Source organism: Ursus americanus, chromosome 21 (genome assembly GCF_024610735.1).
Source record: "Ursus americanus isolate L20-20 chromosome 21, mUrsAme1.1.p, whole genome shotgun sequence".
Lineage (NCBI taxonomy): Eukaryota > Metazoa > Chordata > Mammalia > Carnivora > Ursidae > Ursus > Ursus americanus.
In genome coordinates, this window is record NC_142147.1 from 41,406,451 (window position 1) to 41,431,522 (window position 25,072).

General features: G+C 54.3%; 3 protein-coding genes across 11 annotated transcripts; all 3 read right to left on the reverse strand.

The window, feature by feature from the left end:
* Positions 1–896: 896 nt before the first annotated feature.
* SYNE4 (spectrin repeat containing nuclear envelope family member 4) lies at positions 897–5,695 on the reverse strand. Of its 3 annotated transcripts, XM_045799972.2 has the most exons (8): positions 5,226–5,656; positions 4,884–5,034; positions 4,257–4,400; positions 3,893–4,072; positions 3,557–3,805; positions 2,355–2,432; positions 1,570–1,625; positions 897–1,473 (listed from the first exon to the last, which is right to left on the reverse strand). In XM_045799972.2, exons 1-8 carry the CDS (start codon positions 5,351–5,353, stop codon positions 1,290–1,292), a joined length of 1,170 nt encoding a protein of 389 aa, XP_045655928.2. In that variant the 5' UTR covers positions 5,354–5,656; the 3' UTR covers positions 897–1,289. The 3 variants fall into 3 exon arrangements, with proteins under 3 accessions (XP_045655928.2, XP_087726837.1, XP_045655927.2); XM_087870711.1 differs by lacking the exon at positions 4,257–4,400 and having other exon boundaries at positions 1,581–1,625; positions 5,226–5,695; XM_045799971.2 differs by lacking the exon at positions 4,257–4,400 and having other exon boundaries at positions 5,226–5,684.
* Positions 5,696–5,771: 76 nt separating this feature from the next.
* ALKBH6 (alkB homolog 6, nucleotide demethylase) lies at positions 5,772–11,042 on the reverse strand. 7 transcript variants are annotated; one of them, XM_045799976.2, is made up of 7 exons: positions 10,993–11,042; positions 10,116–10,194; positions 9,733–9,801; positions 8,149–8,209; positions 7,640–7,791; positions 7,315–7,431; positions 5,772–6,231 (listed from the first exon to the last, which is right to left on the reverse strand). In XM_045799976.2, exons 2-7 carry the CDS (start codon positions 10,182–10,184, stop codon positions 5,956–5,958), a joined length of 744 nt encoding a protein of 247 aa, XP_045655932.1. In that variant the 5' UTR covers positions 10,185–10,194; positions 10,993–11,042; the 3' UTR covers positions 5,772–5,955. The 7 variants fall into 7 exon arrangements, with proteins under 7 accessions (XP_045655932.1, XP_045655937.1, XP_045655936.1 ...); XM_045799981.2 differs by having other exon boundaries at positions 5,772–6,219; positions 10,968–11,030; XM_045799980.2 differs by having other exon boundaries at positions 10,968–11,030.
* Positions 11,043–11,458: 416 nt separating this feature from the next.
* Positions 11,459–23,808, reverse strand: CLIP3 (CAP-Gly domain containing linker protein 3). Its single transcript, XM_045799983.2, has 14 exons — positions 23,651–23,808; positions 23,107–23,328; positions 19,976–20,115; positions 19,797–19,890; positions 19,453–19,614; positions 18,929–19,047; positions 17,810–18,046; positions 15,400–15,535; positions 15,124–15,252; positions 14,325–14,468; positions 14,124–14,247; positions 13,864–13,928; positions 13,398–13,470; positions 11,459–13,004 (listed from the first exon to the last, which is right to left on the reverse strand). Exons 2-14 carry the CDS (start codon positions 23,267–23,269, stop codon positions 12,950–12,952), a joined length of 1,641 nt encoding a protein of 546 aa, XP_045655939.1. The 5' UTR covers positions 23,270–23,328; positions 23,651–23,808; the 3' UTR covers positions 11,459–12,949.
* Between the last annotated feature and the right edge of the window lie 1,264 nt (positions 23,809–25,072).

The window sequence follows — 25,072 nt, forward strand, 5'->3', positions numbered from 1 at the left end:
CCTGAGAGCCTCAGTTTCCCGTTCTGTTAAGTGGGGACACACCATTGGGTGGTCATGAGCATTAAAGAGGGGACATGTGTTTAGTGCACATCCAGGAGCCTGGCACAGGGCTTCTGTCTCTGTTCTTGAGTCTAGTCCTGTTCCTCTTGTCCTGATTGCATAAACTCCGAGGAGAGGAGGAGCCTAGACCCCTGAGGCTGAGGACTGGACTCCAGGACTGAGCCCTGGCAATTCAGCTTGGTGTCGTCAAGATCCTGGGGATGGGGGATTTCATGGTCCTACACCAGGGATGGCCCAGCCTGGGAGCCCCCATGTAGAATATTTGAACAGAGCACCTATGGATGCTGGACAGGGGCTGTAGCAGGTGTTGGCAGGTGGCCCACATCACCTGCATCCTTCCCATACACACCTCTAGCTTCCTGGGGCAGGCACCTGTGCCTCTTTGCCTGGGGAGCCTTGACAGGCAGGAGAGGTGGGATGGGATGGGAAGTTAGCATCTCTAGAACAGTCCCTAACCAATGAGACATGGAAACGGTAATTAATGCCACGACTTCTTCACCCTTCGGGTGGCACCACTTTTGAGTGTGTTCCACAGACTCTCCCAGAGGTCCCTAGTGGGATGGAGCCCCAATGCCCAGCAGCCAGCTCATTAACTGCCTTCCCTGGCTCACTTCCCCACTGCCCTATCAATCTGCCTAGGGGGTCACCTCCCTGATACACTACTTGTGCTTGAATCTTTGTCTCAGGGGCTGGGGGCCCCCGATCCAAGATGGGGTGATTCTGTTCTGTGTTGTACACTCAAAGCAAAGAGATCTGTGGAGGGGGCTGTCCAGACATCAGAGCTGTATCCCAAATTCTGAACTCAAACACCCAATATCCTCACACATTCTGCTATGGTCTGAATGTCTGTGCCCCCTCAAAGTTCACATGCTGAAATCCTAACCCCCAACGTGATAGCATTAGGAGGTGAGGCCTTTAGGAAGGGATTAGGTCATGATGGTGGAGCCACGTGGAAGGGATTTAGAGCCCTTATGAAATAGAGCTCCCTGCCCCTTCTGTCATGTGAGGAGACAGCGGGAAGGCGACCATCTGTGAAGTGGGAAGCAGCTCTCATCAGATACCGAATCTGTTGGCACCTTCATCTTGGACTTCCCAGCCTCCAGAACTGTGAGAAACAAACTTCTATTGTTTAGAAGCCACCCCCAGTCTGTTACTTTGTTAGAGCAGACCAAACGGACTAAGACATATCCTTTGACAGTGACGATTTATTACATGTCTGGGCTATGTACTCAGATTGGGGGGGGACCATTGACATAGCTGAGCACCAGGTAAGGTGTCACGGAGAGTCGGGCAGGAGAGCAGCAAGACCCCCCTGATGGTGGCAGGAGCAACGTGGCACCCACCAGGAGAAGGAAGAGGAGGAGGAGGAGAAGGAGGAAGGTCAGGGAGTGCCCGGATGCAGAAGCAGGGGCTCTGTGAAGGGAAGCGCAGTGTTACGTGCATGCTGCGCTGCCACCAGAAGCCCTGTACCCCACCCCCATCCCCAGACCCAACTCCCAGGCATCTCACCCAGGGTCTACCTCCAACATCACATCCTGGAAACTGAAAGATGCTTGCTTCTTGTCCTAAGGGGAGACAGCAGCCAGGAGCAGAATGGATGGAAGTAACACTTAGTCTGGACTCTTCCTTACTACTACAGACCTACAGAGCTGTTTATTTTTCCTCCTTTCCTAGCACCCCCTGAGCCTTCAGGACCCAACCCACAGGGGCTTGGAATATCTCCAAGTGGGGTGGATATCTATGCCTGCCCTCCATCCAATCTTCCTTTTCCTGATAACAGTGGCTCAATGTGTGCAGGGGGTGGAGGGCATCCTGCCTCCCCACCCTCAGGCCTTCGGGCTCTCAAATAGATGACCCCACACAACTCCCACTTCCATGACTGGGCATGTGAGCCCAGTCTGGCCAATGGAAGCACTCCATCAGCTTGGCCACTGTCACTGGTTCAGGGTGTAGGTCATGATCCAAACTGGCCAAGTGGGAGTCAGCCCTCGGACTTTGCTGCCAGTAGGTCGGTGGCACTGTGCTTCTCCTTGGGTGGGTGAACCAGTGAAATGAGTGTTTAGCTGCTGGGGCCGCCATTTGCTGAGAAGGAAACCACCTTGGAGAAGAAGAGCCTGAGAGAGGGAAGGACTGAGCCCTGATAGCACTTGAGATCTTTTCAGCAGCATCCGGACTTTCCGTTAGATGGTAAAATAAAAAATTATCCCTTTTTTTGTGTAATTCAATTTGGGTTAGGTTTCTGTCCCTTGCCATCAAGATTCCCGAGTGATAGCCCTGGCTGAGGACCAGCTCACCTGAGACTTCCGGAGCAGGGAGCGTCTTCGGTGACCTGCCAAGTGTTTCTGGTGGCTGAAGCCCGACATGAGCATGTCCTGTGGGGGAAGAGAGGTGTGGGGTCCTTGGAGAACTAGGGACAGACACAAAGTTGGGCAAGGGCCAAGATGGGCTTGTCACAGAGATGAGATTCTAAGGGAAGAAAAAGATCTCAGGGAGAGGAAGAGAGGGGCAGAGCTGAAGAAACCAAGAGAAAAGAGACATTACTTATTCATTCATTCAATAAATATTTAATGAGTGTCTATTACATGCCAGGCACTGTACATAGGCAAAGTCCTGGCATCCACGGAGCTTATATTCTAACAGAGACAGGCCACACATTAATAAATGTACAATGTCAAGATGTGGTAAGTGCTGTTAGGAAATAAAAAGGTTAAGGACTGATTATGTTTGGAAGTCAGGGCAGGCCTCTATGAAGAGGTGAAATTTGGGAGGGCCACCTGGCTGGCTCAGTTAGTAGAGCATGTGACTCCTTTTTTTTTTTTTTTTTAAGATTTTATTTTTATTTATGTGACAGAGAGACAGCCAGCGAGAGAGGGAACACAGCAAGGGAGTGGGAGAGGAAGAAGCAGGCTCCCAGAGGAGGAGCCTGATGTGGGGCTCTATCCTGGAACGCCGGGATCACGCCCTGAGCCGAAGGCAGACGCTCAACGACTGCGCTACCCAGGCGCCCCAGCATGTGACTCTTGATCTCAGGGTTGTGAGTTCAAGAACCACGTTGGGCATAAAGCTCAGTTAAGAAAAATAAAATTTAAAAAAAAATTTAAAAGGTGACATTTGGGGAGAAACTGGAATGAAGTGAGGAGATGAGGGGGGCATGTGTCTGGGGCCTTTGGGACAGGAGTGAATTTGGAATGTTCGAAGAACCAGGAGGTTAAGGTGGCTGCAGAGGGGAGAGTGAGGAAAGGTGGAGAAAATGAGGAAGTGCAGATAGAGACCACAAGAGGGAAAGAGAGATAGAGAAGACACAGAGACCAAGAGAAGCAGGGGGAGGGAGGGAGGGAGGACAACACTGAGACAGTAAGAGAGCAAGAGACACAGAGAGATTGAGGGAGAGACAGAGCCACCAAGACCCCCTTGAAAGGGAAGTACCCTAATAAGAGACATATGGAGGTGTCCCAAGGGTGCCTGTGAGGGAGGGGTATCCCCCACCTGCTCTCACCTCAAGGCCTTGTCTCCTGCCCTGGGGGCCTCTGTGGCCACACAGCTCACAGGGAGCTCCTGGAGTCCAGGCTGTCTTTTGCACCAAGGGCCTGAGGCCTCCAACATCCCCTGCTGGGTCCCACTCCAACTCTGTGGGAGTGGGGTGGCTACTGGGTGCCCAGGGCCCCCAGACCCCACCAGGTCCTGGCCCGTCCAAGTCCCCCTCGACTTCCAAGTCCTGATCCAGTGGGTCGGCCTCCTCAAATACCTGGTCAGAGGACAGAGTCATGGGCAGTGTGAAATTGGTACCTGGGGCAGGGACTGCCAGGGTGGGTCATACCACGCTATAGCTGACCAGCTGGGCTTGCAGCCACCACAGTTGCTGAAAGATGCTGCTTCGGTGGGCTCTGAGTGCCCTCAGGATCTGCTCCAGGGATGCCCGGGCCTGAGGCTCACTCCGCTGTGCCAGCCCCTCACCAAATACCAGCAGGGCATCTACACGCTCAGCTGCCGCACGCAGGTCTGCCTGGAGGGCCTGGGGACACAAGGTTAGACACCACCCCCCACCACACACCCGTACCCCCACACACCAGGAGCACCAGAGATCCGGGACCTGGAGTTACATCCCTTCTTGCCTTTCCTACGCAGATACCTGGAATGTGGAATAAACCCATTTCCCACCCCAGGAAGCTGGCACCCACTCCTGAGGCCCTGCCCACCTGCAGCTGGCCCATCCTGCTCTGGGCTGTTGCCCAGGGCCCCAGGCCTTGCTCTAGGTCCTGCAGCTGGAGGCCCAGGCCCAACAGGCATAGGGACAGGCTGTCCTGCTCAGCCTCCAATACCTCCCGGCCGGAGCTGAGGTGCTGGGGAATATAGGGGACTGAGTTAGGGCGGGTGGGCCAACCAAGACCTTGCCCCTACTCCCATTGCCCCCCTTCTGCTGCTCCTCCTATCACAGAGTCCATCTCAGGGTCTGCACCAAAGCGGCTCCCACCTGGAGTCCTTCCCCGTGGAACCGGGCCTGAAGACCTCTAGTTCAAAGCCTCCAGGTTTTCAAGGCTCCTAGAAACATGGACATACGGTGCCTAGGGGCCTGGACAGGGAGGGGTGATGGTGCTGGATACCCCCACGAGGAATGGGACTGCACCAGGGTCAATGATGAAATAATTCTCTCCAGTTGGTAAAATAATGAAAATCTTCCATCGTGACTGGTGAAGAATCATTTTTTAGAGCATCCCTCCCCCTCACAGATGCCCAATGCTTTTCCAGAATCATCATCTCATCCCCAGATTTTGGGGGAGAGAAAGTGGGGGCTGGCATAAGGGGCCTGGATCACCTCAGCTTACCTCACAGTGTTTGCCCCCAGCTGGGTCCTCATTGGTAGAGGGTGTTGGCAATCTGAGGGGAGCAGCAACAGGCGCAGTGCCCCTCAACCCACCCTGGAAGTGTTGGGGAGGGTCCATGGAGTCTTGCCCCAGTTTCTGGGCCTGGTCTAGTCTGGGAGGTATGAAGCATTGACAGGCCTCTGGGTGAGCCTAGGTGCCCATTATCCACCTTACCCTACCCGTCTGCAGCTCCCTCTGCCATGTCCCTAGGTGATCATAGCCATAGTACCTCTCTCCCTCAAAATGTCCCTGCTACTGCCCCCACCCTTTTGGGACCCAAGTTTCAAAAGCCCTGGCCCCTACCTGATTCTCTCCTCTCCAGATGCAGGGCAGATGGTACATCCAGCAATGCCCAGTTCCCTAGGGGCTTCAGGGGGGTGGCTGAGGGGCTCTGAGGGGAGTCTAAGGCCCAGAGGTGGTGGCAGGGCCATAGCTGGGAGCCTGGGGATGGACAGTGAGAGCCCTTTCCCTGGCCGGGGGTATCCGCCACCCCCAGATCTCCTCAGTAGGACTTACCCAGGCCCGAGGCAGCCAGAGGCCCAGGGGCAGGCTCAGCTCCACCTCCTAATAAGCAGAACCTGGTCGCAGGTAATCTGACGCCCAGCTCAGGTGAGAGCAGCACCAATTAACTCCTTCCTCCCCAGCGGGCCAGTTGGCTGAACCTCCCAGGCTCACTCCATTCATCACACCTAAGGAGTTTCCAGATAGAATCCCGACCCCTCAAGAGCCCCGGATTCTGCCCCACTCGGTGACCAGACATCTGACCCCAGGGCCCACAGCATCCAAGGTCCCAGACACAGTGCCCCACAGGAACCCACGCATCTGCCCCCCCAAATCCAAAACCAGAGAGAGATTTTTGTTAGTTTATTTGAAATGGGACCTCTTCCTGTAGTTCCCACAAAGTTACTGGGAAAATAAATAACCCGGGGAGTGGGAGGGAGCCCCCTCTGCCCCGGGGTTCCAAGGTCACAGGGTCGCAGCTGTCAGGAGGCGGCGGACAGCCCGGGAATGCGAGCGCGGCGGGCGCCAGGCATCACTTGCTGAGCAGGAGGCCGGTGCGCAGCACGCGGGGCACGCGGCGGATGGTGAGAGAGACGCGCGTGCCGCGGACCAGGCTGGCTCCGGGCCGCGCCGACGGGCAGGCGGCGGCGTTGGGCGGCAGGGAGGTGGCGTCCAGCGCGTCTACGCGGGCAGCCGCGATGCCGTGGAGGAGGCGCGTGTAGGCGGTGCCACGGAGCACCAGCAGGCTGCGGGGTTCTAGCAGCAGCGAGGTAACTGGCCGGGGCGGGGACCGGGGCTGCGGGGCGGGCTGAAGGTCAGCGGGTCCCCAGAAGTCAGGGGGTTAGAGTGGTCCGCGGACTTTAAAGGTGGGGGGCGGGGAAGGTCAGCGAGTTCCTAGGGGCCAAGGCTGAGGGGCAAGGGTGCTCCCAGGGAGAAGCTCTGGAGTGGAAATCCTACGCGATTTGGTTAGTGGGCGCCGGTGGCGGGCCAGGACCCGCAGTCCCTCGGGAGGGGCCTGGAAGTTGACTGCAGCTTGGACCCAGGGATCAGCAGCCCTAGGAAACTGGATGGAACTGGACTCAGGGCTTGGGTGAAGCTAGAAAGGGGAGGGTGTGGGTGGGGTAACAGTGAGGCAGGGAGGAGCCGGTGTGGTCTGGGCCTGCCTGCAGACATCAGAGTGTTTGAGGACACCCACACAGTAGAAGGGGGTGTCAGCCTACCCAGGACCATGTAGGGCTAAAAAGGAGCAGCTGGGATCAGGGTGTCCAGGGGAGTTTCTGTGAACCCTGAGGTATCGGAAATGCATTACTCAGAGAAAGGTCAGGGAAGCTGCTGTGGTGCGGAGCCCTCACAGAAGGGATTCAGTATATCTGGGTGTGTGTGGGGGTGTCCTTGAGCAGCAAGTCATGGGTTGAGGCCCCAAGGAGAATCTGAGGGTGTTCTACAAGGCAGATCTACACTACTGGAGTGGCAGAGAGGTCTGTGTTGGGGTGCCCTGTGCAGTAAGCAAAGAGAGGATGTCAGGGACAACGGTGAGTAAACGGTGTTGGGGTATCTGAGGGTATCAGCGTCTGGGGAGTCCTGCACAGGGTATATGGACCTTGGGCTATTGGAGCATTCTGAATGTGTGGGGCAAGGGGATCTGTAGCGCATCGGGGCATCCACTTAGCAGGTGAGGGTACTGGGGTGTCTACAGGTATCATTCCTAGGGCTTCCTGCAAATGGATGGGGCTGGAGCCTGGGAGGATGTGGGTGCATTCCATGAGGGGACGGGGGAAGGTGTCTGAGAGAGTATCAGGGATACCCTGCAAGCAGGAGGGACTGGGGCCTCGCGGAGGCTGTGGGATGTCAGAATGCCCACGAGTGGCCAGGGCAGTGTCTCAGGGCCCACCTGCTCTGCAGGGTCATCATCCTTTGGCTGCCGCGGCTCGTAGAGGTCCAGCATGGTGTGGGAGCCCAGGCTGATGGTGCTGACAGTCGGGTAGTAGAGTGGCCCGTCCTCGTGGGGCTAGGGAGTGGGCACCAGGGCTGGACAGGGCAAGAGTCCACACCCCCCCCCACCCTCTGGGGCTCAAGGAGGGTGCCCCTGCTTGGGATGGGGAGGTGAATGCCTGGTTAGGGTATGTGGCTACTTAATGAGCAGAGGTGGGTCAACATGATGCCCTGCCCCATGGTGGATCAGAGGTCTGGGGGTCGGGGTGAAGGTGTGTGGTTACCATGATGCCCTCCCCAGGCAGATACTGGTTCACAAGGACGTGGTTGGCTGGGAGACCCCCAAAAAGGCTGAGGTCAGATACTTTGTCCACGTAGCGCTGGAGCCACAGAGGCAGCCTCTCAGGAACCATTCCCCGGGGATGGGGGAGCCCACCTGGGAGAGGGCAATGGGGTCCTGAGGACACCCAACTGAGGAGCCCTGGCACCTGGAGCCCCCATAAGGGATATCCCAGTGGTTGGTAGCACTCTGACCCTGGGGAACCTCTGACTCTGGAGATCACTACCCGACGCTTCCAAGGCATCCTGCCTTCTTCAAACACCTGGACACTCTGAGATACCCCCGCCTCATCAGGAAATCCCTAGTTTCTCAGAACCTCCACTCACCCCTCAGGATCCTCCTGGCCCTTGGAACCCCTTGAACCCTCAAGGACCCACCCAGTGTCACCAACCTGGACCACCTGCCCCAGCCTACATCCCCAAATTGCCCATGCCCCCAGGCAGGGACACTTACCCCAGTTCTGTAACTTCCTCCCAGAGAGCTGGGTCCACTTTGGCTTTGGGGCATTGAAGACCTAGGAGGTGGGGAGGGGTCAGTCCTTTTTCAGGACCACCCTCATGGATTCTCTGACCCAGGTCAATACAGGGCCCTCTACCGGGGGTGGAAATGGGTCATCTCAAAGTCTGTGGGATTGTTCTCTGAGACAGTGTTCCCAGGATTGTGGTGTTTGCCCTCTCCCCTGTATCTATCAGGATCAAGGAGAGGAACCAGAGCTACACAATTGTGGTCTGAATCCACTCAGAGCTCTGGGCTGGACTGGGCTCTTTTAACCCAGCAAATAGTGCGCACTCTGTAATTTCCTGAATCCTGGGCTATCTCAGAACAGCCTGACTTCTGGAACCTCTTTGTTCCTATCACCTGGGGGAGGAAATGTGCGAGGCTGGGCTATCTCAGCATAGCGGAGAGAGTACTTTGAAAATTCTCCAACTGCCAAAATCCCAAGGGTCTAGAATGGACGATCTCCAAGAAGTCTGTACTCTACTCGATAATCTCCCCATTCCTTTCACGGTTTATGGGGCTGGAATGGGCTACTTCAGCACAAGAGTCTGTGTTCTGTGGGGCACCTGGGTGGATAGTCGGTTAAGCATCTGACTCTTGATTTTGTCTCAGGTCATGATCTCAGGGTCCTGGGACTGAGCCCTGCGTCAGTCTCCACGCTGAACAGGGAGTCTGCTTGAGATTCTTTCTCTCCTCCTCTGCCCTTCCCACCATGAATGTTCACACGCTCTCTCTTTCAGATACATAAATAAAATCTTAAAAAAAAAAAAAAAGAGTCTGTGTTCTGTAGCTAACTTATTCTTGAGATCAAACTGGACAAGACTACTTGGGATAGCACAAGGAAGATCTGTGCTCTGTAACTAAGGCTCTGAGGATGCAGAAGCTCTGAGCTTTGTAAATTCTTTTCTCTCCAAACCTTAAGAATAGAATACAGAATACTGGGACATCTCAGTACAGGTGATCTGTGCTTGGTAACCTTGTTCCCAAGACTCTGGGTCTATGCTGAGCTATCTCAGCAGAGGGAAGAGTTTCCTCTATAGCATTCTGGTGCCTGGGTTATGTCAGCACAGAAATCTGAAACTGCAAATTCTCAATTCCCCAAACCTCAAGGGCCCAACCTGGGCTATCTTAGCCTATGTTTATAACCCCCTTTTCTCTATGATAGCAGGATTGGGCTATCTCAGCATAGAGGGTATAAGGTTTGTAACTTCCTTGTTGCTAGCATAAGGAATCTGTTTCTAGCAATTTCATCTGTTTTGGAGGCTGGACTGGGCTATCCCAGCACAGGGATCTGAGCTACATAATAACTACCTTTCTAAGAATGTTTGGTTTCCCCTAAGCCTCCTGGGAGAGGCTCTTTCTGACAGGCCCCAGCAGGTCCTGCAAGAGGAGTAAATAAGATGAGGGATGGGTGCTGGATGGCACTCTCCTTCCTGCCAAGATCTTCAGTGTAGCCTTAGAGGCTCTCACACAGAACCTGGAGGTTGGGGAGGGATCTGGGAAGGAGGGTAAAACAAACCAGAAGGGTGTTGGGGTTACCTGTCGAAGTAAATACTCTTCCTCTTCCTTGGAGATGAAGTCGGGGACATAGTAGATTACAGGTGGTGCCTAGGATAGAAAGCCCCCAGAAGGTGCGGCCCTTAGACCTACACAGGAGTCCTAGTAACATTGAGCAGACCCTCCCTCTGAAGAGAGGCTCCGGATGTTCCCAGACAGGCCAGGGCCTGACCTCAAAGGACTAATGCCCATTTTTGGGGTGGGAAGTGGGGGTGAACATGGGGCTATATCCTGAGGGTAAGAATGAATTTGGAGGGAGGGAGCAGTCCCAGTCCACAAACCCAGGAGTCAGCCTACCTCTCCCCACTCTTATCTCCCACCCTCTAGTCCCCACCTTCACCCTCTGCACCCCCAGTCCTGACAACCTGCTCCACCCTGAATGGTTCCAGGGCTGGGACCCTGGCGTCCTGATCCTCCATCGACACCAACTCCATGCACCCAGTCCTGTGGGGGAGGGGAGGACACTCTGAAGTCACCAAGCCTCCCACCATCAGGCTATGATCCCATTTCCTGCTTTATCAAGGGCCCGGGCCTCACCTCAGCCCTACAGGGAAACCCACTTGGTTTCTAAAACCCGAATCCTCAGCACCTCAAAAGCCACCCGGACACAGTGAGCATCCAGAACGCTGCCCCACTGCCCCAAACTCCATCCACAAGGGCCCATCAAACTACACACATTTTTGCCCTATTAAGCCTCTCACAGAGAATATCTCTGACCTCACTGGGAGCCATTCCCAAGAGCTCCACGCATGGCTTCCAGGGCTGCACCCCAAAGCCCCTTTAAACAGTTTGAGACCCCATCCTAACAACTTCAGACTTGAAACCATGAGTCTGGCTCTCGAACAATATTCAAAGTCACCATGCACCCTCCTCCCGCCGCAAACGCTTTCAGATGCCCCATTCTCAACACCCATGTGCCCCCAATCCGAGTCTCCTCAGACAGGTCCACTCTCAGTCTCCTCGGATCTCCCCATTCTGGACCCCTTCACACTTCTCCCGAGCGCCCCTTCCCTGCAGCAACCTTGGGCCTTTAGTCCGGAGCCTGACTCCTCTCCAACCTTCTTCCCTAACTGAACCCCTTAGTCTCTCCACCCCGAGTCTTCTAGAATTCCACACTCTGAGCTTCCCTGGAGTCCCATCTGAGCTTCCTCAGATGCCCACTCTCAGCCCTCTCAGACACCCCCCGTCTCCGTCCCCAGCCACCCCCCAACACTGACCGTCCACCAGTGTCCCCTCCAATACCCGAATTAAACACCCCCATTCCCTTCCCAACCACTTCCGCCCCACGTTCCTGACGCAGTTTTCCTCAGACCAACGAGAACTCTCAAAGGTCCTAAGGGTCCGCCTTCCACCCAATCGGCGCTCTCACCCAATATTGCCCCGCCCCTTCACCCTCATTCAGTGATAGGCTGCACCTCCTGGCCCCTGAGCCACTGGAGATCCTCCGGAGACGGATCTTCATCTGGCACCGACCAATCAGGCTCCAGAACCCAACCGGTTCTCACTGCGAAGCGGGCCCAGACGGGAGGAGTATCCTTGGAAGGGGCCAGAAAGGAAGGGAAGCCGCAGGAAGAAAAGATTGTTAGAACGATCTGTGCCCATTCCGCGGGGAGGCTGGACTGAAGGAAGGGCTTCCTCTCTCGTCCTCCCCCCGGCAAGGGTCCAGAGGCAGGCCCACAACTCCCCAGATATTGACCTGACGCAGACAAGCCATAGAAACATCTTTATTGAAGGAGATAGGGGTCATGCTGAGTTCGGGGACATGCAGTGAAGGGGCAGTCGTGAGCTGTCCTTGGTGGTCAGGGCCCCAGGTCCACCCTAGACCCCCTGGGCCTTTAGGTTCTCCCTCAGGCTGTTGGTCTGGCCCGGGTGCTGTGAAGTCCTTTGGGGCCAGTGACAGAGTTGGTGTTTTGGACCTGTAACCAGAACGTAGACTGAAATAGGGGTTCCAGGATTTGGGATCCCCTCAAGGCCTTGGGGCCCTTCATGTATTGGAGATGGAGGCTTTAGGATTGGAGGTTCCCTGGGGGCTGGGGCTCTTTGCATTTGGGTGTCTTGAGATCCATCGACTCAGGGCATTGAAGTGCTCTGGTTTCCAGGGACAAGAATTCCTGTTTGGGGTCTCCTGGTGCCTACCAATAGGGCTTGAGGTGCCCTGGGAGCCCGGGATGCATATCCTGACTGCAGTCTCCTCCATCCCAGGCACAAGGACCTCCATGATTGGGGTTTCCTGGGGGCTTGGGATTGAATTTTTAAATTTGGGATTCCCTGGGGATTTGGGGATTCCATGGTTTGAGGATCCTGGGAGTTAGGGCCTTGGGGTCCTCTAGGGGCTGTAGGACTTGGGGGCATAGGGGAATTTGGGACATGTACTCTGGGGTTTGGGATCCCCAGAGTCCCAGAATGGGGCCTCCAAATTTTGGGGTCCCCCAAAGGGGGAAGTCATTACTTAAAAAATAGAGAATTTTCTGGGAGCCTGGCCAGCACAGGGGCTGTGGGCCGTGTGGGTTGGGCTTCATACAAGGCACTGGGGGTTTCTTGAGGGTGCAGAGGGTAGGAAGACTTAGGGGTCCTGTAATTAGCACTTCCAGGACTGTTTTGGTGTCTGTAAATTGGGGTGAGAGTGGGCTGGTTAATGTGGGTCTCTTCTTGAGGGGTAAGAGCAGGTATTTGTTAATGTAGGGTGTCTCTGATTGCAGTGTAAGCTTTTGGGGTGACCATGGGGGTCACAACATCTTGAGGGGACTGATGTTAAATGTAGTTCTGTTACTCTGTTGCTCTGGAGGTATGACCTGTGTTTATTTCAAGGCGAATTGATGGGAGGGAGTGGGGTCTTTGTTAATGGGGGAGGGTTCTGACCCAGTGACAAATGACTCAGGAATGTTCTACTCTGGAGCATTATGTAGAGGTCACCATCATTTGAGGTGATGTGGAAATATGTTATTGGGGGGTCTGCTCTGAGGGGTTGGGGACAGGGACTAGCCTGAAGGTGCTACACTCAGGGAATCTCTTTCTGGGTACCATGGGGTCTGTATTTGGGGGTTATCATGTTAATAATGGGGCCTCAGTGATCGAGGGCTGGCTAATGGGGTCTCTATTCTGGATGTGTTACTGGGAATCTCTATCTCAGGGTGACTCGGGGACTCCTTGTGTCAGGAGATGCTAGAGGGGACTCTTTGACTCTCAGGTATCCAGGCCTCTAAGACTGCATCTCCGCCCTCAGCATCCAGGGAAACCAGCAGCAGAAGAGCAACCTGGAAAGGAGAATCACGTCTGTCACACCTCGATGCAGGACACGGGAACATCGGGATTCATCACCCCCCAAGACCCCACCCCTGCTCTTCCCCAAGTGCTTGGGATTTGGCCTTTCTGGATTCTGTCTCTACCTGTCTGGCTGTGCCTTCTCAGGCTCCTGTGAAGTAGAAGGTGTTCTGCCTCCTCCACCTGCTCCTTAAGAGTGGAAGCCACCAGAATTCAGTGTGGGAATACTCCCTAAAAACTCTTTCTGGGTAAGCTACTAGTCACAAGTTTTCCTAACCTCTATTTCCAGCCCTAGCCAGAAGTCCAGATCCCTGTGTCCAGTGGCCTTTTGTGCAACCTCTCCCTGAACATCCCATAGGAGGTGGGCCAAAGGGTTGGCTACCCACCTGGAGATGGAGTTCTCTGATGCGATGTCCTTTGGGGTCCGGACTGTCGTGAAAGTGCGTTTGGGTTGTGTCACTGAAGGGGAGGGCAAGGTCTCAGGTGAGGGGATGATAAACTCTCAATACCCAACCAGAATCCTTGTCATTGATTCTCATCCACATCCCCAATACCCACCTGGACCCCACATTCCAATACCTATCCAGATCTCTTGTCAGTAATATTCCCTATATCCCCCATACCTACCCATGTCCCCAGTGCCTGCCCAGAGCCTTGTCGTTAACATCCCCATACCCTCCCCCACAGCACTTATCCTATTCGGGATCCTGTCTCATCATTTTCCTGGACCCTGTGTCCCCTGTTAAGTACTGGAGATTCTGTCACCAGCATATACCTGAGAACCCATGACACTTCCTTCTATCTCCAAGCCCTCACCCCTCCTCTACCTCCTACACCACAGCCCCAACTCACTTGTCACTTGATGCACTTTTTTGGCTCCGACATTGTCCCCAGGGGGGTCAGTGGATCCACCAATCCTGGGGAGACATAAGAAGAGTGGGAGGAATCACAGTCACAAGAGGCCAGGATAGCTGAGCCCACAGGGCCTACGCAGAAAGAGCTAGGGTGTGGAGGTGGGTATCCACACTGTCCTGCTGGTCCGAGAGGAAGAGAGGGGTGGGGAATCAGGGTTCTGGGAGGTGCCCTGGGTTGGCGTTGGCATTTGGGCTCACCTCTGAATTCGAGATGCTGGCGCAAAGACTCCATGCCGTGGGGGGCAGGTGAAGTACCGGACACCAAAGACAGAGCCATCATGCTTGCCAGTGGGCTGGTCTAGCTCAATGCCATACCAGTAACCTGCAGCAGCGGGGTGTCAGGATGCCTCAAGGTCTTGCCTGCCCCCCCCGCCCCCCACCACTGATCACTGTCCTCACCGGGGGCAAAGTCTGTCTTCCCAAAGAAGCGCACAATCCCTTGCTTCTGGCCCGCGACAAGGACTTGGTCTCCAACTTCAGCCTTGGCTCCCTCCCGCTGCTGCAGGCTGCCCAGAGATGGGGATGATGGGGGCTTCTTCTTGCCTGGAATAAAGGGCATAGGGGGAGGGACTGGGGCCCCCAGATGCCAGCCCTGGGGACCCCAGGCCACCCAGAAAGACCCAAGGTAGAAACTCTGTCCTGGCTCCAATCAGGAACTCTAGAGCCTTCCCCAGAACCAGGAGGGCTTTGGGCTTGAAAGGAAACAATCTCAACTGCCAGAAAACTGGGGGGTGGGGGGTTAGACCTGAGGGGAAACTGAACCAAGAACCTGGAAAACCCCAATATCCTTTCTCAAAGCTGAGGTTATTTGGGCCAAAGGAAAAATGGAGTCACATAAGTCAGGAGCCCAGAAATTATCCTTTTAAAATGAAGGAAGGAGTTGGGTATAAAGATAAATCAAGTCACTAAAGCCAGAAACCCCATAGATTCTTCCCTAAAACTGAGCGAAAACCCTTGACCTGAGGGGAAACTAAATCACAGAAGGCAGAGAACCCACAGATCCTTTAAAGAACTGGGTGGGAGGCCAGTACTACATCAAAAGAGAAACGGAGTCATAGAAGTGAAGAACCCAGAGATTGTCCTCTAACACAGGCGTTTAGGCCTGAGGAGAAACTGAGTCACCGAAGCTGGGCTACACACAGAATGTCCTCAAATTGGCTCTCCTCACCCTCCTCACCCAGAAGGCCCCCCCACTGACCTTTGTGTTCCCTGCGGCCTTTGCCAGTGACACGGGAAAAGTCCATCCGAGGAGTCCGAGGTGTGGAGGTGACGGACGAGGGGGGTGCATCCACCACCTTGGAGATCTTGGACACAGATGCAAAGAGACCTGGGGGGACACAGCCTGCGCTGGGAGTGGTCCAAGCCTCTGCCCTCTGCCCGGCCATCATCTCCCCACCCCCATCACCAGTCAGCAGCATTGGAACTATTGAGTGGACCCCACCACCACCCCTTTTGAGCCCCAGGTGGGACTGACCCTGCTTGGGAGGGCAGATGAAGTACCGGACACCCCCAACACTGCCATCGTTCTTGCCCTCAGGTTCATCCAGCTCCACGCCCACCCACTGGCCACTGGCGAACTCTGTGGTCCCGCAGAACCGAAGTGTGCCCGTCTGAGGAAACAAGGGAGGATATGGTTGGGGGGGGATGGTCCTTGAGACGCCATGATAGATCACTGGCACACAGGCAGCATGGAGAGTGGATGAGGGAGCCCCAAGCTCAAATCTGTTTGGACATCACCATTTACTGGCTACATGACTTAACGTCACTGTGCCTCTGTGTCCTCATCTATGATATGGGAACAGAAATCACACCTACCTTATAGGATGGTTGTAGAGCTGCCCTGTTCAATGCAGTAAACAGCCATTAGGAACTGAAATTAAATTGAAATCTAATTTCCCTGATTGTACTCACCACATTTCAAGTGCTCAATAGCTACATGTGGCTTACAGCTAGTTTCTTAGGCAATACAGACAGAATATTTCCATCCTCACAGATGGGAAGGTCTATTGGACAGGGCTGTTATAGCCTCAGAATAGGGCCTAGTGCTGAGTGAGGGATCAATGAGTGTTAACTATTATTATCTTGCAACTTTGGTCAAATGCCCTCCTAGGCCTCAGTTTCACCTGTAAAATGGGGATGGCTAAGCACTTCATAGGCTGGCTGCCTGGTGGAAACATTTGCAATATATGTAATTTCATTTAGTTGCCGTGAGCCCTCAGTGGGTATGGCTATGATCATCGTGTAAGGCTGCTTCACTCTCTAAGCCCCAGTTCCTTGTCTCTAAAACGGGTGAATTAATAGTGCCTGCTGTGGAGGATAGGTGTGGGGATCAGAATAGTACCTGGTACACAGAGAGCGCTTGGGATGCACCAAGCCCTATTCTAAGGGCTTTCCGGATTTTAATTAAGTTAAGCCTCATGCAACTACCTGAGGTGGGTACTGTTATTAGCTCCATTTTAGAGATGAAGAAACCGATACCCAGAGAGGTGTAATCATGCCCCCAGGCCCCATAGCTGAAAAGCAGCAAAGCTGAGATTTGCCTGAGCTCGTAACCACTGTGCTATGCTGTTTCTCTAAGGGGCAGACTGTTATTATTGTTCTTATCTTCAAACAAAACATTTCACCTCTCTGAGCCTCTTACAGTCTTCTGGGTTGTAAAATGGAGAGAATCAACGCATTTTGCTTTCAGAATTGTCACATGGATTTGATTAGCTCAGGTACAGAAGGTGCTACAGATGGGGCTGATGCGTGTAAAACCCTTGATCGGGAAACAATGTTACTTTTACGGTTTCTCGCTGAACAAGCAATGAAATTCAAATTCCTTCCAGTGGCCTGCAGGTTGGGTGTGATCCAGCACCTGCTGGCCTTTCCACTTCACCTTCTGGACATGCTACCCCTTCACTCCTCTTGGCCTCTGTACCTGCTGTTTCCTCTGTCTCCATGTTGTTGTAGGTGAGCTCCTTCCCCTCGCAGCTCAACTCAGACATCAGCTCCTTGCAGAAGCCTTTGGAGCACCCTGCCTAAAATTGCATTTGCCCTCAGCCAGGGGCAATTTACTAAATCCAAATTTTTTTTTAAGCTAAAAAAAATTTTTTTAAGTAATCTCAACATCCAACTCAAATTCACAACCTTGAGATCAAGTGTCACATGTTCTGACTGAGCCAGCCAGGCACTCCTAAATCCAAGCATTTAATGGTTTTCAAAGCCCTTGTTGCTACCAGACATTATCTTAACCAAGCATTTACTTTATTGGCCATGTCTCCTTCATCAGAAAAAAGCTCCTTGAGAGTGGGTCTGGGCTCACACAGCTCTTTATTCCCAAGGATGGGCTGGGTCCAGCATGGAGACTGAGGGACCCCAGAGAAATAAATCAAAGCTGGGATACCTGGATAAATAAAGATTCTCTCTGCCCTCTGGGCATTTATACTTGCTCCCCCTACGTGGGACCCCCCTTCTCCTTTTCTTCTCCTGGCTTATCCCACCTTATCTTCAAGGGAGTGCATCCATTTCAACACACCCCTGATTGTTCTGACCTGTTTTTTTCCCAAAGTACTGACCATTCTGGGAGTAGAGGTGGGCCCTGACTGGGGCCCACGAGGCCCAAGGGAACTCACAGGTGCAGAGCTGCACTGATCACTCTGCTGTGCTTCCTCATGACAGCCACGACTGTTCTGGGCCATCACTGTCAGGTGATAGATCTGTCTTCCCTCGCTGGACTGAGAACTCAGCCCAGGGTGGGGCACAAAGGAAGCACTCACAGAACAACTGTGGGAATGATTAGGAGGGTGGGTGGCCAAAGGAGAGGGTCTACACTCTGTCCAAGGACCCAGCTCTGAGGCATGAGGGCTGAGTCCTGCCCTCCCCACCTTTCCCCAGTCTCTGACCTTCTGGCCATCCAGCAGCACACGGTCTCCCAGGCGCAGGCCCAGGGCACTGAGCATGAGATTGCCCGGGACGTTGTCATAGTTGGGTAGCGTGACCTTGGGGAGGGCGCAGGAGAGTGGCACAGCCTCCTCCAGCAGGGTTCGCAGTTCCTTGGCCACCAGTGCTGCCTCTGCCTTGTCCAGGGACATATCCATGGGGTCTGGGACCACCTCCGCTGGCACCTGTCCCTTCCGGTTCTGGGAGCCAATGGGAAGAAAGGAAGTGAGGATGCAGTGGCACAGGCTGTACCTCCACTGAGCCCGTGTTCCCAGAGACCCCTAGTCCAGGTAAAGCAAAGGTAGACCTAGGTTATACCCTAGGCCAACATGGGCATAAGAAGGGGTGAGGCACTGAGGTATAGACCATGTCCCCCGGGAAGACCACCCTCAACTTCAGGTGGGGGATTTCAAGTAATTAAGGGTGGAACTCTTGGTGGAGCCAAGGGAATGAAGGTCACACTTCAGTCTCTAGGTCATGCTCTTACGGAGGCCATGCCTCGGGAGATCCCAAGCCTGGAATGAGACCACATGAGGGATGAGAACTGAAAATGGTCTCCTGTGGTACTGGGTCAGGGGTCCAACTGGGCCAAAAGGGAATGAGGAGACTCAGGGCTTCAGGAACACAGGCCACGTCCCCTAAGATATCTGGGCCTGGAATAATGCAGAATAATTGGTGTTATGAATAGGACCTGGAAATGGATGGGTTGGAGGTCAAAGTTCATGCTGCAGGCTTATGGGGGGACCCAATCTTCTCATTCACTGAGAGTCTCAACTCTTTTCATGATCTTGAAATATTGTCTACATACAGCCACAGGGTTGGCCAGCATTGAAAGAAGATATTCCTTCCTGGGTAACCTTGGAAAAATCACTTACTCTCTCTGCCTCAGTTTCCCCATTGTAAAATAGGGATCATAATAGAGTTCACCTGACACATCATGAACCCTAAGTAAACACCAGCTGTCACTTCATTTGAATGTACAAATGATTTTTGTAATGAGCTTCCTGAAGCTCTGCTGGCCGGGAAAGGGTGGGGAAGGAAGGAGAAGGAAAATATTGGGGGCTGGGCCAGGGGTGCAGTACCCGCAGCGCCGGGTTGGCACCATGCTCCAGCAAACATTTAGCAGCACCCAGGCACAGGTTGGAGGCAGCGATGTGCAGGGCTGAACCGTGGTTGAAGTCACTGCACGTGGAGTTCACCACTGGGTTGTGGACGAGAGGAGGGTTCCAGGTGAGTGGGCTCAGTACCCCACCTGGCCCCCCAACACCACCTTACAGCCTCCCCAAGTCCACCTCCTAACCCGCAGGCCCCAGGGCCTCCCACAGCCTCACATGCAGAGCTTCGCCCCTCCCTCCCTCCCTCCCTCCCTTCTAGGCCCCGCCCCTCCTGACCAGGTCCTGCCCAGCCCTGGGGATGGGTCATAGAGGTCTGGGCCCTATCTCCCGCACCTCTTGCCTCCAGCCTACCACTATCTCCTTGGATCCCGGTCCCCTCGCCCTTCACCCACCCTCTTCCCCAAACACACATCTGGGGCACCCTCCTCCCGCCTCCAGCCTCCTTCTTAGCCTGGGTCCCATCCCCTCCCAGCCCGGACCCTCCTGCTCACCTCTTGGCCGTGCGCCCTTCAGCAGCACCCGCACCAGGTCGGGCACGTCGAAGTAGGCAGCGTAGTGAAGCGCGTTCATGTTGGTCCAGCGGCTGCGCAGTGTTACATCAGCGCCCAAGGCCAGCAGCTGCTGCGAAAGGCGCACAGCCGCAGCAGGGTCCCCTGTGGAACAGCCCAGGTCAACTTGCATCCCTTAAGGCCCCGGGCCTCAGGGACTGTGCTTTGGCATCTTAGGCTGTGGATTCAGGGTGGGGGTCTGAGGGCCAGGGTTCTTAGTGGTTTTGAGGCTGTCCAGTCTGGGGGCCTAGGTGTTGGGGCTCATGCTTTAGAGGTTTGGACCTTACCAACTCCATGGGCCCCAGCCTTGCACGCATAGTGGAGCAGTGTCATGTCGGTCAGCCCATCACGATCGTTCACGTGGCAGCCTCGACGCAGAATCTGGGAGAACCAAGGGACCAGGGAGGTTTACCCAAACATGTGAGGGACCCTATCCTTTCCTTCCCTGGCTTCCCAAGCATCTTACCTCGTTGCCAATGACATCAATCTTGTGTTGGACTTGGGGCACCCACTGGCGCACAATGGCGAACAGTTCGGGGATGGTGGTCTGGGGGTCAAAGAGAATCTCCTGGCACGCCGGGTCATTGGGATCGAAGAATGTGAAGGCTAGGGTAGTAAGAGGTCCAAAGTCACCCCAGGCAAGCTGACTCCCTCTTTCCATCCTCAGGCAGGGCAGCTCTAGGCCTTTGCCTTTAAGATCCTCTAACGCAGGGCCTCAAACCATACGGTGCATGGGCCACAGACATTTCCTGTGTGGCCAGCATGAGGCTTTAAAATCAGGAGGTTTCACATCAAACTGTGGTTGCCTCAGTGTGTCTTGAAAAGTTGGAAGATCCAGCAATCCTACTGAGCAGCAAATTCCATTCCTTGAAACAACAGTGTGGAAGGAGTGCAGTACCTTGAGTCTGCATGCCACCCCCCTCCCCCCAGGTTGGGGTGGGGGTGAGGGGAGCTGCTTCTGCTCTAGCATGCTGCTGCCCTGGCACAGTATGGGCACAATTTGGCTAAATCTCAAATTTAAAAAACAAACAAACAAAAAAACCCAGAAAACCTGGTTTGTAAGAAAAATCTCAATTTTTCAAATAGTGTGGAGTACACATTAAAATGTACCCATGGGCAGGATCCAACCTGAGGCCAGCCAGGGCAGGGGCCTGGAGGAATTTGCATCTCCCCCAACCAGGCTCTGATGGCTGGTGCTCCCTGTAGTATTGTCAACACTCAGCACAGGGCCTGGCACATGCAGGAGCTCGGCGCATACTGTATGAATGAGTAAATGAACACCCGGATGCCACGCAGCCCGGGAAAGTGCCACAGCACCTCCAAGAATCAGCCCGCATGCTCCTTTCTAAACCTCAGTCTCGTCACACCCTCGTTGGCTCAGAACCCGGCCCTGGCTCCCCCCCCCACACTCGAAGTACCGACGACTGTCCTCCCCGCAGCCCACAAGCCCCAGACAAACTGGCCTCGACTGTTCTCTACCCTCTCCCCCTCACTCATCCTACCCAGCCACACTGGCTCCTTCTGTCCTCCCAACACGCCCAGCAAATTCCTGTCTCAGTGGCTTTGCGCTTGCTGTTTTGCTTGCCAGGGACGGTGTTCGCCCCCAAGCCTTCTCAAGGCTTTGCAGGCTTTCCTCAAATGTCACCTCTTCAGGGAGGCCTCCCCAGACCACCCTGTGTAAATCAGCACCTGTGCCCTTCTCCAGCTTGGGCCCTTTCTTCTTTCTTTAATCACAGTGCATTCCACTACTTAACATTAACTTGTTTACTCCTTCTTCCTTCCCTTTTTCCCTCCCTCTTTTCCTTTGTTTCTCTTTTTCCCTCTTTTCCTCTCTCACGTGTCTCCCTCACTATGTCTCCCTCACTATGTTTCCGTGGTGTCTGCTCACTCCCTTCTCCCCAGCATCGCAGCTGGCATGCAGTAGGTGCTCAATCAATGTGTGCTGAATTAATTGCGTACATTTAATACACAAATACAGAAGTTCTTCACTAAGTCCACCTTAGCCCTCTCTCTCTCCTCACCACGTTTCCAGGTTCCTTCATCTTCTGTGACCAAACCCTCCTTGTTCTACAAGCAAGATTCTGAGGGAGGCAGGGGTGGGGCACAGGGAGCAGCCTACACCCTCTGACTTCCCACCAGGCCACAGGCCTCAGCCACATCTAGCCACATTTCCAAACGAGATTCTCCAGTTTCCTGGCGTGGATTCCTTGCACTGGACACCCAGATAACATTCTTATTTTTCTATCAGACTGAGCTCAACTTGTAGCCTCTCTGACCCACCTCTAGCAGGTGACATGGTCACAGATGCCATCCCTCCTGCCCTAACCTAGCGATGCCTACTCTTTGAACCTGGTGTCTCCTTTCTGAACTTACACCTGCTGGGGATTCCCAGCCAACATCTTCTAAAAGCCCCCTCCACCCTCTGTATCCAGTAGCCAGGGGGCACTTTTAAAAATATAAATCAAAAATATAAATCCACCACTCCTCTGCTTTTAAATATCTCCCCACCAACTGCTCTCCCTTCATCACACTTATTCAAAGTCCTCACAGTAGCCCCTAAGGCCCTCCTAGATCTAGTCATTGCCAAACCCTCACATCAACTCCCATCACTCCCTAACTCCGGCTCCAGGATGGTTTTCCGTTCCTGCCTCAGGGCTTTTGGACTTGCTGCTCACAGCCAGCAACTATCTTTCTCCAGCTCTCCTACGGCTGACGCCTCCTCATGCTCTGGGCTTCAGCCTGAAGCCTCATCAGAAAGACCCACCCTGACCACTCCGTCTCAAGGTGCTGCTCCCGGGCCCCCGTGTTATATGTCCATCTTTTATTTCTTCCATAGCATTCACTCCATCTGAACTTCTCTGATTTAACTATTATTTGCTCCCTCCTGGGAACAGGGATCATGCCTGGATCACTCACCATAAATCTCTATCACCCAGACTAAGGCCTGTCACAGAGTAGTAGCAATGGATAAATATGCTTGGTGAATGAATAGACACTTTCAGCTTCTCCAAGAGGTCACACTCTCCACTCCATAACTTCCTACCCTGGAGCCTTTACTCCTGCAGTTATCTCTCTGGGTACTCCCTTCCCCTGGCCCTTTCCCTTATTAAATCCCAACTCATCCTTGCGTCTTCCTCAAATGTTACCTCCTCATGGAAACCATGTCTTAAAAAGCTCCTGCAGCATCCTATTGGCAAACGCAATTCTCATCATGTCTGGTAATTATATATTTATATTATATTACATCGTTATCTGTGTAGGTTGTCATGGAGGCCTGTAAGTTCTCTCAGGGCAAAGACTGGGTCTGTGTGGCTCCATGCTTTGCCCCAAGCTCCTAGCACACAGCCACGTCCATGACAGGCTTTCAGTAAATGTTTGTTGAATGACTAAATGAATGATGTGTCATGAATCAAAGATTAGGATTATTCCAATTCCGTTCTCCAACGGGTGAATGAATAAATTAATGAAGGGGGACTCCAAGGGCCAAGACTCCCCCGGACCACTTTCAAAGCCCCCCGAATCACCGGCAGAGCTCAGCCCAACCTCCCTGGCCACCCAAGGCTGCAGACCAAATTGCAGGGTGGGGAGGGTGGTTACCATAGTCCTTGGGGAGGGGGGCAGGTGCCGAGGGGTGCACAACAGGCTTCTGCCGGCGCTCCTGGGTGGGGCTGGGGGCCTCGGGGACCAGCTCATCCTCCTCCTCTTCTTCTTCCTCCCCCCGGAGTGGAGGGGCCATCGGAGCGGGATCTGTCTTAGTCATGGTCTTCAGTGGCCCTCCGGGGGGCGGATGCAGAGTTGGGGGCGGCTTTCAGACAAATCCTGGAGACAGCGGTCACTTAGAGAGAGCGCCCCACAGGATCCAGGGTCTGAGCCCCCAGAAGCTCCCAGAAGCTCCAAGGCCCCTGGCTCCCACGCCCCCAGCTCTGGATTTTGGGCAATCATAGCGACGACCATTACCCCTCAGAGGACCCTGGTATGTGGGCCCGACGCCTGGCACTTCCCCTAGGTCCAGCCCCCCATTCTTCTCCTCCCGCGTCAGACCCCTCAGTCTAGGCCGCCCCCTCCCCGGGTTTGTTTATCTCGGGATGCAGGATGCTTCGCCCCTCCCCTTCTCCGCGGGCCTCCCCTCTACCCATCTTACCTCGGGCGGATGGGTCTGGAGACCAAAGCTGAGACTGGGGAGACCGGAGTAATGGGGTGTCAGTGTCGGGTGAAGTGATGCGGGAGGAGAGGGAGACAGAAGGGGAAGAGGCCCAGACGCCGACAGGGGATGGGGGTGGAGAGGGCGGGGCGCTGACGGCGCATGCGCAATTTTACCCCCAACCAGGCGCGGGGGCGGAGATACCGGGAGGCTCCTTGCTTTGATGAAAGACTTGAGGCAGCGTCGGGAAGGGGATAGACACCGAGGATGGAGAGAGAAAGAAGAGATGGCCACGAAAAAGGATGTGAGACATCGCAACAGAAAGAGATGAAGCAGAGACAAGGGCAAAAGGAGAGGGAGGGGAAAGCGGGCACATTTCTTTTTCGTTCATACCCCTGGGATAGAGCCTGCTCGCAGGCCAGCAAACCAGGCCAGTTAGGGCAGGGGTCTCCGTGTGGTGGTGGTTATGAGTGTTTTCTCTCTCTCAGGTCTCAGACCTAACCCCTTCTTCATGCTCGCCGCATATAAGGGGTGTCTCAGAGGGATGATTTTGTCCACTCCTTTCATCCTCTTCGGTCATCAGTCATCTTGGTTATCATCACGGAGTGCTCACACAGCACTTACCACGCTCAGAGAGGTTAAGCCACTTGCCCAAGGGCACACAGCAAATGGGTGATGGAGGTAAGACTTTAAACATCTCCAGTCTGGCTGGAGAGTCTGGGCTTTTAATCACCATGCTACATGGCTGTAGCAGTGTCTAGGGGACAGAGCTGCCAATGAACCCCTCCAACCCTCTCCGAACCTGTATATACCCCAAGAGGATCTGGAGTCAGCCCAGGGGCCAGGCCTTCCTGGCTCCATCATCCTGGTTTGGTTGTCACACCCGCCTGGCTGTGGCCTGCACTGCCCACAACCCCAGCCCAAAGAGGACTGGGTGACTTTGCCTTCCACCCTTCAGCCCCCTAACGGTCAGGGCTGGTAGTTCCATCTTCAAAATATTCCCAGAATTTCATCCCTCACCCCCTCACCCATGCCCTCATCCTGGTCCTTCCTTCATCCTCTCCCACCTGGACTATGACAGCAGCCTGTTGCCTGTTCTCCCTCCTCCTCCCTTACCCCACAACTTGCTCCCTATAATGCAGCCGCAGGGACCTAACACATCCCACATCAGGGCCCTCCTCGACTCAGAAACATCTGCTTGCTGCACCTCATTCTAGATAAAAAAACAATGTTCTCAACCGCAGCCCACAAGGCCCTAGGTGAACGTTCCCCCGTCATCTTTCCAGCCTCTCCTCTCACTCTCCCCCACATCCACTACACTACACTGGCTTCCTTGCTCCTCCTCAGTGCAGGACCTTTGCACTGGCTGTTCCTCTGCCCAGAATGCTCCTCCCCCAGATACTCAGTTCCCTCTCTCCCCTC

What these genes read in the sequence shown, in the direction of transcription:
- SYNE4 (XM_045799972.2), bottom strand. Translation starts at nt 5,353, where the DNA reads ATGGCCCTGCCACCACCTCTGGGCCTTAGACTCCCCTCAGAGCCCCTC. An exon ending in CTGGGGGCAAACACTGTGAG is followed by an intron (nt 4,401 to 4,883) that starts GTAAGCTGAGGT and finishes TATATTCCCCAG; the next exon opens with CACCTCAGCTCCGGCCGGGA. An exon ending in CCCTGCTCCGGAAGTCTCAG is followed by an intron (nt 1,626 to 2,354) that starts GTGAGCTGGTCC and finishes GTCTCCCCTTAG; the next exon opens with GACAAGAAGCAAGCATCTTT.
- ALKBH6 (XM_045799974.2), bottom strand. Translation starts at nt 10,241, where the DNA reads ATGGTGGGAGGCTTGGTGACTTCAGAGTGTCCTCCCCTCCCCCACAGG. An exon ending in AAGAGTATTTACTTCGACAG is followed by an intron (nt 8,210 to 9,732) that starts GTAACCCCAACA and finishes CCCACCTCCTAG; the next exon opens with GTCTTCAATGCCCCAAAGCC. An exon ending in ATGATGACCCTGCAGAGCAG is followed by an intron (nt 6,232 to 7,314) that starts GTGGGCCCTGAG and finishes GCTGACCTTCAG; the next exon opens with CCCGCCCCGCAGCCCCGGTC.
- CLIP3 (XM_045799983.2), bottom strand. Translation starts at nt 23,269, where the DNA reads ATGACTAAGACAGATCCCGCTCCGATGGCCCCTCCACTCCGGGGGGAG. An exon ending in AGGCCGCAGGGAACACAAAG is followed by an intron (nt 14,469 to 15,123) that starts GTCAGTGGGGGG and finishes CCTTTATTCCAG; the next exon opens with GCAAGAAGAAGCCCCCATCA. An exon ending in CCAGCATCTCGAATTCAGAG is followed by an intron (nt 13,929 to 14,123) that starts GTGAGCCCAAAT and finishes ATGTCTCCCCAG; the next exon opens with GATTGGTGGATCCACTGACC.